The 17120-nt window shown below is 47.4% G+C and overlaps 1 protein-coding gene across 5 annotated transcripts in view; it reads left to right on the top strand.

Annotated features, from left to right (window-relative positions):
• ARHGAP22 (Rho GTPase activating protein 22) overlaps window positions 1-17120 on the top strand; it is a 211138-nt gene that overhangs the window by 172725 nt on the left and 21293 nt on the right. For 3 of the 5 annotated variants that reach the window (XM_017885519.1, XM_017885523.1, XM_017885522.1), the window contains one exon: window positions 4507-4683. In XM_017885519.1, the coding sequence (XP_017741008.1) occupies window positions 4507-4683 (177 nt within the window). The remainder of the gene's footprint in view (window positions 1-4506; window positions 4684-17120) is intronic. The other 2 variants (XM_017885520.1, XM_017885521.1) reach the window with 1 other exon arrangement.

Here is a 17120-nt window from a genome sequence, read left to right as displayed (position 1 = left end):
GACATTTGACAAAATCTAACATCCATTCCCAATAAAAACGTGGCTCAGCAGCCAACCAATTTTCAACACAGGCACCAACAACATACATTGGGGAAAGGACACCCTCTTCAATAAGTGGTGCTGGAAAACTGGATATCCATATGCGGAAGGCTGAGACTAGACCCCATCTCTCATCATGTACAGAAATCAACTACAAATGTATTAAAGGCTTACACATAAAACATGAAAGTATAAAACTACTGGAAGAAAACATAGAGGGAAAGACTCCAGGATGTTGGTCTAGTCAAAGACTTTATGACTAAGGCTCCTAAAGCACAGGCAACAAAAACAAAAATAGCTAAATGGGACTATATTAAACTAAAAAGTTTCTGCACAGCAAAGGGAACAATCAACAGAGTGAAGAGACAACCCATTGAATGGGAGAAAAATATTTGCAAACTGTTCATCTGACAAGAAACGAATATCCAGAATATACAAGGAACTCAACTGGTAAAACAACCCATTAAAAAGTAGGCAAAGGATACTATAGACATTTCACAAAAGAAGACATACAAATGGTGAAGAGGTATATGAAAAAATGCAGAGAAATGGAAGACAAAACCACAATGAGATATCATCTTACCCCAGTTTGAATGCCTATTATAAAAACACAAAACATAATAGACACTGGAGAGGATACTGAAAAAAGAAAACTCTTATATATTGTTTGTGGGAATGTGAATTAACACAGTCATTATGGAAAACAGTATGGAGATTTCTCAAAAAACCTAAAAGTAAAACCACCATGTGATCCAGCAATTCCACTACTGGTATTTATCCAAAGGAAAGGAAATCAGTATATCAAAGGAATTAACCCATTTATGCTGGAGGTTGCAAATTTTTTGGGGAAAAATCAGACCTTGGCAGTGACCTTGAGCAGTAGGATATGCATAACTCCCACAAGCTTAGCATTCCAATAATGGAACACTAGGCATAAATAGGTTAATGTACCCCAATGTTCATTGCAGCACTATTCACAATAGCAAAGATATGGAATCAACCTACGTGTCCATCAGTGGATGAATGGATAAAGAAACTGTGGTATATATACACAATGTTATACTATTCGGCCATAGAAAAGGAATGAAATCATGTCATTTGCAGCAATGGATGGAACCAGCATATTAAGTGAAATAAGCTAGGCACAGAAAAACAAATATTGCATGTTCTCACTTATATGTAGGAGCTGAAAAGAAGTTTGTCTCATGGAGGCAGACAGTAGAATGATGTTTACTAGAGCCTGAGAAGGGTCAAGCAGAGAGGGGGATGAAGAGAGGTTGGTTAATGGGTACAAACATAGAGTTAAATAGAATAAATTATAATGTTCCATAGCAGGGTAGAGTGACAATAGTTAACAACAATGTATTACATATTTCAAAATAACTAGAAGAGAGGACTTGAAATGTTCCCAACACATAGGAGTAATAAACACTTGAAGTGATGGACACCCCAGATTCCTAGAGTTGATTATTACACACTCTATGCATGTAAGAAAATATCACATGTACTCCATAAATATGTACAAATATTATGTACCAATAAAAAAAACCTCTCAGCAAATTAGAAATAGAACTTTCTCAACCTGATTAAGGATGTCTTCAGAAAGCCTACACAGATAGACTTAATGGTGAAAAACCAAATGCTTTTGCCATAAGATACAGGAACAAGCAAGAATGTCTGCTCTCACCACTTCTATTCAATATGATATTTGAGGCTCTGGTCAGTGTCATTAGAAGAAGAAAGAAATGATTCCCAGTTGGAAAGGAAGAAGTAAAACTGTCTCTATTTGCAGATAGCACGATTGCACATGGAGGTTCATTGGTGTCTGTAGAGAAAGGATAGACTTTTCACCAAGTGGGGCTGGAGCATGCATATGCAGAAGAATGAACTTCAATTACACCTTCTCCCATATATAAAAAGTAACTCATAGACCTACATGTAAATCCTAAAGCTGTGAAACTTTTGAAAGAAAACCTAGAAGAAAACTTTTATGGCCTTAGGTGAAGTAAAGATTTCTTAGATACAATACCAGAAGCACACTCAATAAAAGAAAAAAATGATTAATTGGACTTTGCAAAATTAAAAACTTCTGCTCTTGGGAATACACTGTTAATAGAATGAAAAAAGAGAGAGAGATGGACTGGGAGAAAAATTTGCAAAGCAAATATCTGGTAAAGACCTTATATCCAGAATATGTCAAGAGCTCTCAACACCAATAATGGAAAATAAATAACCTATTTTTAAAATGGGCAAAAGATTTGAACAGATATGTCACCAAAGACGACACACCAGTTAGCAAATGAATACATAAAAGATGTCCAACATCATCAGTCATTTGGGAAATGCAAAATCAAACAGCTGCACACCTATTCGGATGGCTAAAAGTAAGAAGACTGAGCATACCAAGTGTTGGTGTGGATGTGGGGGTCCCAGAACTGTCATACACAGCTGGCAGGAAAGTAAAATGGAGCAGTCCCTTTGTAAAACAGTGTGTGGCCATTTCCTTAACAGTTATGCATATATAAAAATATACACAAATACTTAAAAAGTTAGGCTGAGAGCACCTTGGGGCAGGACCCAGGACGGGCACAGCTGGGCATGAGGGTATCTGCCAGCCTCTGGTCAGGGCAGATCCAAGTTTTGTGGGGCCTGAAGCTTGTATGACTTGGGTGGCCCTCTGCAGAGAAAATAACTTTCAAATGAGTCAAGATTAGGTACAGAAGTGAATATTTAGGACAAACCAAGTAACCACAAATTCCTGGAGCTGTGGCTCTCCAGGTTTCTTTTCTTTGCTTTTTTTTTTTTTTTTTCCAAGTCATCTTGAGATATTTTTCTAGGAATGCTCACATAGAAAAGCTTCCTGGTGGCATCTGGCTTCCCCTCCCCATCTCGCACACTCAGCCATTCCAGCCTTTGTAGCGCAAATGCTGTGCAGCACTGCTGTCCCCAAGGCAGAGCTGCTTCCAAGTGGCAACCTCGGTAGGTGGCAGTGCCCACACTCTTGTGAGTGACCACAGCAGCCAACCGAGCAGCTTCTGGGGTTGGGCTCCACTATCTCAGCCTCCAGCTCCCTTCCTACCTACCTCTACAGCTTTGCTGCCCAGCGGCTGTCTGAGCCCCGGCAAGCAGGGCTTGCCTGCGTAGTGAAGGGCTCCAGAGGGCATCGCAGAGCCCTGGCTACTCCTCACCCTCCTGAGCATTGGGGCCTCTCCCCCTGCTTCCCCGCAGGCCCGCTGTGGTGCCCTCAGCCGGGACACAGCCCCGCCCTCTGCTTCAGCCCTCAGAGCAGCCTGCTTGGTTTCCCCAGTTCTTGGCGGAGAGATGGCGGGAGGGAATGTGGGATGACTGAGAGCCCAGAGCTGGGACTTGAATCTCTGGCAGTGCCACTCATTCGCTGTGTGCATTCAACAGGTTACTTAATTCCTCTGTGCTTCAGTTTTCTCATCTGTAAAATGTGGTTGGAAATAGTACCTTCCTCACGGAGTCACTGTGAAGGTTAAAGAACCCCAGGAGGGTATGTGTGTGGCAGCTGTGCTTACCAGAAGGGTCACAGGCACGTACCAGGTGCTCAGTAAGCGCTGGTCCTATCTGCTCTCCATCCCTGGGTCATGGGCTCCAGCAAAGCATGGCTTGAGCCCACCCACCCCCTGGGAACACAGGTCTGTGGATCTCACACCCTACCAGCAGATAGTCCTGGGATGTCGTGGGTAGGGTGTATAAAGACAAACTCGTTCTTGAAAACCCTAAAATTACCTGTAAAGTTCAGTATAAATAGTTTTTTAATATTTCCCGAAGGTCAATTCACTTACACATGAAAACTTGAAAACCAAAGAGGGGAAAGTCAGTTCACAAGCAACTGTCTTGAGTTTTCCCATCCTTCTGCCTTTAGGTACCGATCCACTGTCTAGCCGTGAGATGGGTGTGGTGGAGTAATCTGGGACGCTGTGCTGCATCCTGGTTTAACATCCAGCCTCTGTGACCTTCATATATACGGAGACTCTTGTCTTCATGGTGGGGAAGGGAGGCCCTAATCTCTGATCCAAAGTTAAAAGCACATAGTGACGTTCAGCTGTGTTCTTAGAGTGGGCAAAACTGATTTGAAACAAAGCATAAAGTGAGGCCACCCTGGGACACTGAAAGTCTCTGAGCTGGCCTAGCATCTGCATGCTTTTTTTTTCTAATAGTGTCCTGGGGTGCTTTAAATTATTTCTATTTTGGCATGGGAAAATAACAAAGTGAGACCAAGAGAAAAAAGAGAAAATGGGAAAGGGCTCCAAATAAAGAGGTGTGAGCTGTGAAAGGGATGGACTGTGAGATAAAAGCAAAGCTCAGCTGTTGCTGGAAGGACTTTGAGAGTATCCCACAGGGAGTAACGCTGACTAGTGCTGGGGATGGAGAGTGGGCTGCGGGCAGGGACCTGGCATTGCACAGGGACCCTGCATAAGCCTGTGTCTCCCTGTCTTGCAGGTGGTGCCGGGGAGCGGGAGAAGGTGCCGGCCAACCCCGAGGCGCTCCTGCTCATGGCCAGCTCCCAGCGTGACATGGAGGACTGGGTGCAGGCCATCCGCCGGGTCATCTGGGCCCCGCTGGGCGGAGGTACTGCCCGTAGATCGCATGCCCACCCTCTAGAACCCTTGCCTCCAGGTAATCATGCCCCCTGCCTGTCCTGAGCCCCCAGAGACCGCGCTCACTGGGGACTTGCTGGCTGCATCCTGTGCTTCTCACAGCAAGCTGGCCCTTCCACTGCCAGCCCTCGGGAGTCACTCAACGACTGCCGTGTACTCACTTCCTCCTTTGTTGAAAACTGTGTATTAGACGTCTAAATGTACTGGATTCTATTCCGGGGTGAGGAATTCATGAGGATAGGCCACACCTCCACCCTACCTCATCTCCATTCTCTGCAGGAGGGATGGTAGACGAGGACATGTGTCTCGTGGTGTCCAGAGGTGAGACATGCCACAAAGCCAGTGAAGCTCAGTGAGAGGACGGCGGGGGTGTGGCTAGGTGGAGTGGCCCAGCAGACTTAAGGCAGCAACGGGGAGCCAGGGGCATGCTGGGGAAGAGCATTCTGGCGGAGACATGGACATGTGCAAGCACCCCGAGGTAGGGACGAGCTATGGGAACACGAGCCATGTCAGGAAGGCTGGGGTTCCGAGGTAGTGAAGACCAGGAGAGTGGGAGGGCCTGAGGTGAGAGTGGTCACCAGGGTCTTGGAGTCCTGGTGGGGATTTTTTATTTTGTTTTCTATACAGTGGGATACCAGGAGGGCTCAGAACAGGAGACACACGGGACCTGGATTTATGAAAAGGGTCCCCTGGCCACCACATGAGGAGTGGACCATAGAGGGACAGGAGTGGACACACAGGCTAGGAGAGTCCATGGGGTGGGCATGCAGCTGATGGTGCAAAGTGACCAGCTGCAGGTGTATCCTGAAGGTGGAGCTGCCAGGTTTTGCCTATGGTCTGGACATGGGGTATGAGAGAAATGAAAGGTGACTCCCAACCATGCAGTTGCTATCTCTAGGTTGGTGTCCATATGAAGTGGTCATGTAAAGACGTTTCATAATGGGATCACCATGGCATTTGGGCCAGGGCCACCAACTCCCTGCTGAATGTGGAGACTGGGAGTCTGAAAGCTGGCCGGACTCTGACTACACAAGCTATGGATGTCCTCTTTCTCCCTATGGTGTTTGATCAGCACACAGTCTGGGCAGGGACTCACCTTTTGGGGCTCTGGGCCAATCTCCAGATTTCACAAGCCCCAGCTGAGCCCCTTCCTTTGCTCCTCTGTTTGCCCACTATCCTCTCCCACCCCTGGCTGTGGTCTGCCTGACCACCTTTCATTGAATCATAAATCCCTTATAAGGAAGAGTCAATATAATATTGAGAGTAAAAGTTGTTCTCTCAGGCTTCATGAATGATATCACACTGTCAGCCTTGGTCCCCTTGATCCCTGAAGGTTGCAGCACATTTGACTTATGGCCCCAGATTAATGGCCTGGAAAGGCCTAAGTCCACCCAGGGATTTCTGCAGCCTCACAATGGCTTCCTTTGGTTCCAGGTTGCTGAAAGTGAACCAGTGGAACAGAATAGAGCCCAGAAGCAGAATCTTACATAGTTGGACTTTGATGTATGACAGGTGACACTTTTGAGCACCAGGGAAAGAACATTATCATTATCTTGGGGTAGAGAAAGATTTTTTAAATGAGTTACAAAAAAAAAAAAAAAAAAAAAAAAACCCACTAATCTATTATGAAATTGTTGATAAATTGTATTTTATAAAATGAAGAGCATCTGTTTGTAAAAAGTAGATTAAGAAAATGAAAAGATAAGCTATAGATTGGGTGAAGGTGTTTGCAACACATATGGTCATCAAATTACTCACTCCCCAGACTCCTACAAATGAATGAGGCAAAAACAGACAAGGCAGCAGAAGCATGGGCAAGAGACTTGGACAGGCATTTCCTAAAAGAAGAAATCCTCATGACCAGTGAACATAGGCTCCTGCATACAACCTCTTCAGTAATCAGGGAAATGCAAATTAAATCGCCATGGGATACTTGTGTGCACCCACCAGAATGACTAAATAACTAAATGATAAAGACAGTTTCAAGTGGTGATGAGGATAGAAAGCTATAGAAACTTGCACATATTGCTAGGGAAATCAGCAGTGTCTGCTGAAGTTGATGCTGTGCACACCTGTGTCCCAGTAATTCCATATGAAGCATGTCCCACATAGAAATGTGTGCACAGGGAGGCCAGGAGACTTGGATACATGGGATGTTCATGGCAGCCTTACTGATGATAGCCTGACACTAACCCAAGTGCCCAGCAACAATACAATGGATGAATAACTATGACTCACTCTTACAGTGGGAAACTCCACAACAATGAGAATGACTCTATTACAGTGCCACCTAAAAACATGCATGAATCTTAAAAGCAATGTGGAACTAAACCCAAACAAACAAAAAACATGACATGTTGTATTATCTACCTATATAAAGCTGAAACACAGGGCAGAAGTAAACTATGTTATTTATAGATAGATAGGCAACAGAATATAAAGAAAAGCAAAAAATGAATGCCATGAAAGTCAGGATAGTAGGGAGGAAGGAAGAGGTTAAGATGGGATGGGAGAGGGGCATAGATATCTGAAATGTTCTCTAGCATGACTTGGGTAGTTACACAGGTGTTCCTTTTACAATGACATGTTTATCTGCCCATTTATGCTTTAAGAGTTTTTCTAGATGTGTGCATATAAAAAATAAATGAAACACAGGGAGAAACTTGGGGTTGAAGAGTGAGATGACTTGCCCAAGATGACACAGCCAGCTAGGGGGCAGAAATGAGAAGTGGAAGTGGATGTTCTGATCTCGAAGACTGTGCTTGGTCCTGGCCCAAATAGCCCATCCAAGAGCTGCACCAAGACCTGCACCCAGCAGGCCTGGCTCCCCAGCCACACGTCCATCTCCCTCTCTGCTTGCTCAGATTTGGGGACCTTTGGCAGAATCCCACATAGACCCTAGACTGACCCCTTCCCCAGGCCTGGCATTTATCTGCCTTCCCAGGCTGTGTGCTGAAGAACTCACAACCATTAAAATAGGAACTGCCATCAAAGGCGCTTATCTCCTTTTCCCCCGGGAATACAGAAGAAATGCAGAAATCTCAGAAGTTAGCGATGCTAGGCGTGTCTGGGCATGCATGGTGCTGGCAGGTGGGCTCAGTCAGCCCCTGAAGGTTTTCTGGCAAAGCTGTTATTAGCCCTCATCCTCTGGGAAGGAGGCTTAGAGGATTTGTCCTTCTTTGGCTGTTTTGTGACAGAGCCCCTGAGCCCTTCCTGGGGTGCTTATTCTGGCACAGGCAGGCCACCTCTGACAGACAGGAGCGGGCAGCGTGCCCACTTCCGATGGGACAGCCCAGCCATCCCCTTGAGAAGTGGGAGCAGGCCAGTGGTCAAGGGAGCCTCACTGCTGGTGGCCTGCCCAGCCCACCAAGCTGTGGCCCCAGCTGGAGTGCCTCTCATTTGGGCATTCATTTGGTCATTCAGCCAATCTGCCATGGACTCGCAAATGTTCTAGGGGCTGAGGAGACAGCAGTGAGCTGGAGGGACAGGCACTGGCCTCATGGTGCTCACGTGCTAGTAGAGGAGGTGGGTGACCAGCTGAGCAGACATGTGGCAAGTTAGATGGTGGTGGGCACAGTGGAGACAGAAGAGGCAGGGAGGGGAACACAAGAGATAGGGTTAGGGTTTGGTGACTTTTGAGTAGAAGGAAAGAAAGGGTGGATGACAGCACAGGCAGAGGTGGGAGATCCATCCCAGAAGAACAGCAAGGAGGCCAGTGTGGCCAGAGCAGAGTGGGCAAAGGGGAGGAGAGAGACCAAAGAATGAATGACCTTGTCATTATGGTAGGGCTATTAGCACCTCATGGCGTGGAACAGAGAAGTGGCAGAGCCTGGCCCATCTTCTGCCAGGATCCTCTGACTGCCATGTTGAGAAGAGACCAAAGCCAGTTAGGAGCTCCTTATACAACAGTGCAGGTGAGAGGTGATGGTGGCCTGGCCCAGTGGCAGTGGCGATAAGAAGTCATTGAATTATTGATTTTTTTGAAGGTAAAGCCAGTGGTTTTCCCCTGCTGAGATGGGTGACAGGTATATGAGAATGAAGGAGAGAAGTTAAGGGTAATTCTGGGATGTTTTGATCTAAGCAATGGGAAGCTAATGGGTTAGCTATTAACTGAGATAGAAAGACTACAGAAACTGCAGCTATTTGAAAGGAAGATATGGGCCTAGTTTGAGATACCTATAAGATGCTCAAGTTCAGATGTCAAGTAGGCAGGTAAATATTTCAGCCTAGAAATCAGGAGAGAGGACTGGGCTAGAGAGAGAATTTAGGGGGCCATCAGCACATAGATGGGGTTTGAAGTCATGAGGCTGGATGAGACAGCACAGAGCGGGTGGAGGGACAACAGAGGAGGTGAGAAAGAGAGCAAGCCCCGAGAGGAAGGAGAGCCAGAAGCCACCAGGGTCCCTGAGCCAAGTGAAGGAACAAGGGCAGTGATCAGCTGCAGCAAGTGCTGCTGATAGATCAGCCAGAGGGTGAAAGCTGAGCAGTCGTTGGTGACTTGAGCAAAGGGGCTTTTGTGGAGTGCCTGATAATAGTGGGAATGAGAAAGGATGATAGGAGGGGAATTGGAGTGACAGCATAACCAACTCTTTCAAAAAGTTTGCAGGAAAGGGAAAGAGAGAAATGTGGACAGCAGCTGGAGGAGGAGGTGAGGTAAAGAGGAAGTTTGTTTATTTTTTTAAGCTGGAAGACAAAGCATCATTGCAAAAGACTGATGGTGCATGAGGGACAGAGAATTATTGCTGGAACACCAATATTTCTTATGGATATAGATATAAAAATCATTCATAAAATACTAACATGCCGAATCCAAAGAATTATACCCCATGACCAAATGAGATTTATCCTAAGAATGGAAGGGTGATTTAATCACCTGAAAATCAATTAATGTAATATATTAACAGAATAAAGGACAAGAACACATGACCGTCTTAGTAGACTAGAAAAAACATTTTATAAAATCCAGCACCCTTTAATGATTAAAACACTCCAGAAACTAGGAATAGAAGTTAACTTCTATTCTGTCCCTAGGAATAGAAGGGAACATCTATGATAAAGGGCATCTACAAAAAGCCCACTGATAATATCATACTTAATCGAGGAAGACTGGGTACTTTTCCTCCAAGATCAGGAGCAAGACAAGGATTCTTGCCTTCACCACTTCTGTTCAGCATTGTACTGGAGGTTCTAGCCAGGACAATTATGCAAGAAAATGAAACAAGATGAAGCTTGATTGAAAAGGAAGACATTAAAGTATCTCTGTTTGCAGATGGCATGATCTTGTATACAGAAAGTACAAAAAGAGAAACTATTAGAATTAATTAAAAATTCTGCAAGGTTGAAGGACACAAGATTAGTATATACAAATCAACTGTATTTGTGTACAGTATCCATGAGCAAACTGAGAATGAAATTAAGAAAATTTCATCTACAGGAGCATCCAAAAGAGTAAAATACTTAGGGATAAATTTAGGAAAAAAGTATAAAACTTATATTCTGAAAATAACAAAGCATTGTTGAAAGAAATTGAAAAAGATCTAAATAAGAAGAAAGACATCCCATGTTCAGGAATGAGAATATGTGATATTGTTAAGAGGCCAATACTCCTCAAACTGATCTCTGAACTTCCATGCCCAGTTCAGGGAACACAGCCCCAGAAAGACGCATGGGGCAGTACCTCCTTGCCAGCTGTTTCCTTGCCAGCTCTCTCTGAGAGGAGAGAGAAGGGAGACAATAGTCACAGGGTCCCCAGGGCTGCTTCAGCTTCTGGTGGGTGCTTAAACATGTGTGCCCCTTGCCTGGTTATCTGGAGAGAGTCGGCAAGCCTCTCCAGATAACCAGGAATTTAAAGCTTGGAATTTATATGCATAGGAAGGGGCTTAGCCAAGTCCATTGCATTGAAGGGTGAGAGGAGGCAGAGTGAGGCTTTGGCAACAGGCTTGGGTCTAGGTGTGATCTGACTCTGCCACTTGCTTGCTCCATGACCTGGCACCTCTCATCCTTGCTGTACCTCCGTGTCCTTGTTTGCAAAATAGGAAGAATAATATGTTTTTTGTCATAAGAATTAAGAGAGAAAATGGACACAAAGTGCTCAACACTCTCTCAGTACCAAATAGTCCTCATTCATTCATCAAGCAGTTATTAATACCTGTCACATGCAGGCAGAGGACTCAGCAGGGAAGAAAGCAGTGTACAGTGTACAATTCTGTGGCATTACGTGTTTTCACCCTGTTGTACAACCATCACCACCATCTGTCCCCAGAACTTTTTCATCTTCCCAAACTGAAACTCTGGCTTCCTCCCTCCAGCCCTGGGCAACCACCATTCTACTTTCTGTCTTTGTAAATTTGACTGCTCTGAGTACCTTGTATAAGTAGAATCCTGTAGTATTTGTCTTTTTGTGACTGGCTTATTTCACTTTGCATAATGTTCTCAAGTTTCATCTATGTGGTAGCATGTATTGGAATTTCCCTCCTTTTTAAGCTCAAATAATATTCCATTGTATGGATATACCACATTTGTTTATCCATTCATCCATTGATGGACACTTGAGTTGCTTCTGTGTTTTGACTATTGTGACTAATGCCGCTGTGAATATGAGTGTGCAAATATCTCTTTGAGTCCCTGATTTCAATTATTTGGGGTATATACCCAGAAGTGGGATTGCTAGATCATATGGTAATTCTATTTTTAATTTTTTGAGGAGCCTCCAGACCATTTTCCACAGTGGTTGCCCCATTTTATATTCCCACTGGCAGTACACAAGGTTTCTAGTTCCTCCACATCCTCACCAGAACTTGCTTTCTGTTTTTTGTTTTTTTTTTTTTAAATGGCCATCCTAACAGGTATGAAGTGGTATCTCATTGTTCATAAGGTGTTGAAAGAGGTGAGAGAGTGAGCCAAGGGGACATCTAGTGGAAGTGTGCTAGACTGAGGCCACAGCTTGGGGAAAAGCAAAACATCTGACGTGGTCTAGAACCAGCACAGAGGCAGATGGGCTGGAGGGAGTGAGGAAGGGAGCCAGATGCCAGAAAGTAGAGGCTTCCTGGGCCCCTTTCAGTATTCTAGCTGTTTTATTTTATTTTATTTTATTTTACATTTTATTTTATGTTGTTTTGTTTTATTTTATTTTATTTTTGAGACGGAGTCTTGCTGTGTTGCCCAGGCTGGAGTGCAGTGGCACAATCTTGGCTCACTGCAACCTCTGCCTCCTAGGTTCAAGCAATTCTCCTGCCTCAGCCTCCCGAGTAGCTGGGATTACAGGTGCATACCACCATACTCGGCTAATTTTTGTATTTTGAGTAGAGCAGGGGTTTCACCATGTTGACCAGGCTGGTCTCGAACTCCTGACCTCAAATGATCCACCTGCCTTGGCCTCCCAAAGTGCTGGAATTACAGGCATGAGCCACCACACCCAGCCGCTGTTACTCTATTTTTTTTTTCTTTCTTTTTTTGAGGCTATCTGGGCTCATTGCAACCTCTGCCTCCCAAGTTCAAGTGATTCTCTTGCCTCAGCCTCCTGAGTAGCTGGGATTACAGGCACCCACCACCATCCCTGGTAAATTTTGTGTTTTTAGTAGATACAGGGTTTCACCATCTTGGCCAGGCTGGTCTCGAACTCCTGACCTCGTGATCCACCCGCCTCAGCCTCCCAAAGTGCTGGGATTACAGGTGTGAGCCACCGTGCCCGGCCCGGCTGCTGTTACTCTTAAGTGAAATGAGGAGGGGGCATTGGAGGGCTTTGAGCCGAGGAACGTCTTGATCTAATACATGATTTAATTTGCAATAATCCAGGCAAGAGAAGGGGGTGCTCTCCCTGTGGTCAGGGTAGTGAAAGTGATCAGATTCCAAATCTATTTTGCAAGTAGGACAATAAGCTCTCCTGGCTGTGGATGACAGGAAGGGTGCAGTGGAGGCTGACTGCACGGTGTCTGGTTGGGCAGCTGGAGGCTGGAGTTGTTATGAATTAAGAAGGGAAGACTTAGCACAGAGCTGGTTTGGGAGGCTATGGCAAGACCATCGCTCAGTTTGGACACGTTTAGGTTTGAGGTGTCTATGAGTCATTAAACCAGTGGAGATGCTGAGCGGGCAGTTGGATTAAGAAGTCTGGGGGCTGGGACTGGTGCTAACTAGCACTGTGGTAACTGTTCCACTATGGCCAGCAGGCACTGCCAAGCAAAGCCCTGAAGCTGTTGGTCCCAACCTTACCAGTGGCAGCGCAGAGGGCAGTCCTGGGGCAAGGAGCCCAGCTGGGAAAAGGTGTCCCTGCCCAGAGTGACTGCTTGGTGCTGGGGCAGGGGATGGGGGCCGGAGATAGGCAGTAGGCCTGTGGTCGTCATTGGAGCTGCACTGCCCTGGCCTGGCTGTGTGGGAATCTCACAGACCTCTGGAGACTTTTCTCAGACCCCCAAGAGTCAACTCTCCTGCCCTTGGGTTCCTCTGGAATCATGGGTGAAAGAAAGAAGGAAGAAATACAGCTCCCTGAAGCCCTAGGGCAGGACACGTGACATGGAAAAAAATCCAACCTTGGGACAACCTGGTGGGACACAATGCAACCTTGTTAGCTGGTAGTGGTCATCATTTGATGGAATGACATCTCTAAAAGGAAGCCCTGGAGGCATAATCAGATTCAGAGTGAAAGGTGATTACCCCCAGGCTAGGCTGCCAGTGGTGGAGCCCAAGGTCCTAGTGGACCACTTCTCCCCAGCACTGCTTGCTCTATATCCCAGCCCTAATGGGAGATTCAAGAAGACAGTCTTATTTCTAGTTCCTGTGAATGTCAACCTGCCTGGCCATTGGGCCTGGGCTTTCCCAGGCAATCCTTTCAAAAGGGGAGAGAAAGGACTTGCAGACCTGAGCTAGGCCTCAGGTCATAAGCCAGCAGAAGGGGTACTTGAGACTAGTTCTGGTGCTCTCCGTCCATTCTAGTGGGCCCTGAGGGTCCATGTACTCATGTGGAGAAGATGTCCCTATGGGTCTTGGATTCTGTCCAGGCTCATAGAGGGCAGACCTGGCCTCTTCTGGGTATAGGGTGTGTTCAGAGCACACTTGGGCCTCCTTCCCCTGCAGCCCTCAAGTCTTCTCCCCTGCCAGAGCCCCAGGAGCCTGAGAACTTGGATCCCCAAGGCAGAGGAAATGACCTCCAGCCACAGCACCCAACCCCCTGCCTGCCCCCCACTGATGGGACAGCCACAGAGCTATTTACCAGAAAAAAGGCCAGAGCAGCTGCTTTATCTAGGGAGAGCCTGGCAAACTAGTCGGGGTGATTTACAGGGGGCTGTCACCACTGCTTCCTGCAAAGGTCAGGACACTAACGTTCAACACCCTTTTAACCACCTTGCTGGTTCATTAAGCCCTTCCTTCTCAGCAGCTCTGATGAGAAATGTCCATCAGCTTGGCCAGTTTGGTTTCAGTCTGGTTTCAATAGACCTCAGATCACAGAACCAGAAAAGAGTTTGTCCCAATTATTGCTAAGATGGGGATGTACCCCTGGGGACCCCAGCATTTTCTGTACTGGGCTCTGCGTCCCTGCTGAGCCTGACAATAGCCCTGTGAAATCAGTCCCATTATATCCCACTTTTGGTGAGGAGACAGAATCAAGAAGGCTCCAGCATTTGTCCAGACCACAAATAAGTGGGAAGCTGGCATTTCAACCTAGGTCTGCTGGAGTGCAGAGCCAGGGTGCTGGCTGCCTGCTGTAGAGAGCAGGATGCCAGGAGGCCTCAGGGTGTCCTAGGGTTGGGATCTTTGTCTCTCAGCTTGTTCCAAGTGGCCCTGGAGGACTTCAGCCCACACACCCTGAGAGAAGAGGAAGGGAGCTCAAACTGGCTATAGGTTGCCCTTGCCAGGAGTTTGGTACAATCTGGAGGCAGCAGAGACTCAGAGGTTCAGCAACTTACCTAACAACACACAGTGGGACTGGGGGCAGCACAGCCTACCTCCAGGGTAAGCTCATCGCTGGATGCTGTTGCCAGGTAGGCCTCAGTGCATTCTACCCACTAGATCTGAGATGTCTTGATGGGTGAGGGGGACATAATTAAGACTGAGGGAAGAGGCAGTCCCTGAGGTCCTGGATCCCAGCCCTAGCCAGGGAACTGTTGTACATACAGCTCAGAGACAAAGGCCATCCAAAGTGAAGAGGCCAGCTGTTACTGGGTTGCTTGTGTGAGAGGATAGACTCAGGTTGTCAGCTTCCCAGCCCTGCCCCGAGAAGGCAGTCTCATGACTATCTCTGCACACCCATCCCCAACAGGTGCCACCGCTAAAAACCACCCCTGAGGTGAGGTGGGCATTGGCAGGGCCAGGGCTTCACCTGGAGCCTTCTAATGGGTGGCGCCTGCAGGCCTCTAGCCATGTGGGGCTCCTGGGTAGGGGTGGAGGGCACTGTGCAGAGACTGGCCAGTCTGACTGTGAACACACAGGCGGGGAAACCATGGCTCAGAGCAGAGAAAGCATGTCAGCACCAGAGCCTGCCTGCCCACCTGAGAGAGGCCCACCAGTCCCTGGTTGGTGGGAGCTTCTGCTGAGCCCTTGGCCCCTGCTCTTTAACATGGACATGGCTGCACAGAGCTGGCAGGTCCCTGGGCTGTGGGAATGCCAGGCTCTGTTGGTAGGTGGTGGGCAGACATTCCTTGGTTTGTGACACCCTGCACCAACCTGCGCTGTCACCCTCATGTTCACCTGAGCTCTGGGGAGGAAGAAAACAACTCTGCGGCCTCACTCCCACGGCTTTGAGGACCTTAGCCCCCATACTTAGTGTCAGGGCCAGGACTAGGGATCCTCACTGGCCTGGGGCACAAAATGTAAGGGGGCACCAAAAAAACTCAGTAATCAAGATATTTTATTGTAATCTTTTAAAAAATGAACATTAATATACAAATATCCTTACATTAGGTCCCCATTGCAGCTCCAACAAACTGCCAGAAATTTGGCAGCATAAAACAACACAACGTGATTCTCTTGTAGTTCTGTAGGTCAGAAGTCATAACCAGTCTTCTAAGACTAAAATCCAGATGTCAGCAGGGCTGGTTTCTTGTAGGACACAGGGAGAAGCAGTTCCTTGTGTCTTTAACCTTCCAGGGGCTACGGCAAGGCCTTGGCTGTGGCTTCAGCATGCAGTCTCTGCCTCTGTCCTGCCCCCACCACCTCCTCTGTGGTCAAACTTTCTTCTGCCTTCCTCGTAAAAGAACTCCTATGATTGCACCTGGCCCCTCAGATAACCCAGGTTAACCTCTCCTGCTCTCATCACATCTACAAAGTCTCTTGTACTGTGTAAGATAACACAGTCATAGGTTCCAGGGATTAGGACATCTTGTGGGGAAGGGCATTATTCAGCCAGCCACATCCATGGTCAAATGGGAACATGTGAAATACAGGCAGGAGTGTGGCGGGATTGGGGTGGGAGGCACTCACCCTGAAGGCCTGTGCAAGTGCATAGCTGCTCCTGTCTGTACTGAAAACTTTGATCTTTTGTTCATCAAAGATTTTTTGCCTAATATTTATTCTTAAAAATACTAAAATAAAGTGTTTATCCTAGTTACTGAAGTTTTGGGTGCCCCTTAAATTGTGCCCCTGTGGTGAGTGCCTGGCTTGTTTCACCCTAGGCCAGGCTCTGCCTAGAATGAGCAAGAGGCGTGACCCAGCTCTGCACATCCAGCTTGAAGAAGGGCCCCAACCTCTTCCAGCCCCAGGGTGGCAAATCCCTGCCTTAAGAATTCTGCTTTCCTACCCTTGGGACTCCCATCTCTGCTACTGGTGTTGCACTGCCCCTAGCCGTGCCTCTCTGTCCACCTGCCTTCCTGGTGTACCCATTCCAGCCCTCACCCTTTGAAGTATTGGGATTGTGGGCTGATCTCAGAAACTTACCCTGAGAAGAACATGAGCTTTGCAGAAAGATCATGTAGGTGTTAATGAAGGTCCATCACCAGCTGTATGACCTTAGACAAATCACACAACCTCTCTGATTCTCTGTAATATAGGGAAGCTAATACCCCTCAGACTGCTCAGGGGCATTCTGTATATCAAGTCCAAACCACTATCTCTGGCACTAGGGTGCCCAGGCAGGAAGAGGCCAGGAGGGCCTGGAGCCTGGACCCCCCCCCCGTGAAGTCAGCACTCTCCTCCTTGCTGGGTGACCCAGACTCAGTTACCTAACCTCCCTGGACCTCCTTTGCCTCACCTGGAACACCTGCCTCCCAGGCGAAGGGCTGAGCGGGAGCTCGAAAGCCGGTCCTGGGCAAAGAGGGAAGGGATTCCTGCGGTGCCCGGGAACGTGGGGCATTAGGGGAAAGGGTGTGAAGTTTGACACCGGAGATCCCTCACGGGAGCTGACTTCGGGCGTGGCATCCCAGGCAACTCACAGATCCTGGGCCCTCCTTCGCCTCAGGGTCCGGGCCCGGGGCGGCGCTGGCCGGGGCGGGCGGGCGGCGGGCAAGACGCTACCTGCGCGCGTGCCGG

Source organism: Rhinopithecus bieti, unplaced genomic scaffold (genome assembly GCF_001698545.2).
Source record: "Rhinopithecus bieti isolate Rb0 unplaced genomic scaffold, ASM169854v2 scaffold_15143, whole genome shotgun sequence".
Taxonomy (NCBI): Eukaryota; Metazoa; Chordata; class Mammalia; order Primates; family Cercopithecidae; genus Rhinopithecus; species Rhinopithecus bieti.
The sequence above is the reverse complement of the archived record's forward strand: the minus strand, read 5'-3'. Positions and strand labels throughout refer to the sequence as shown.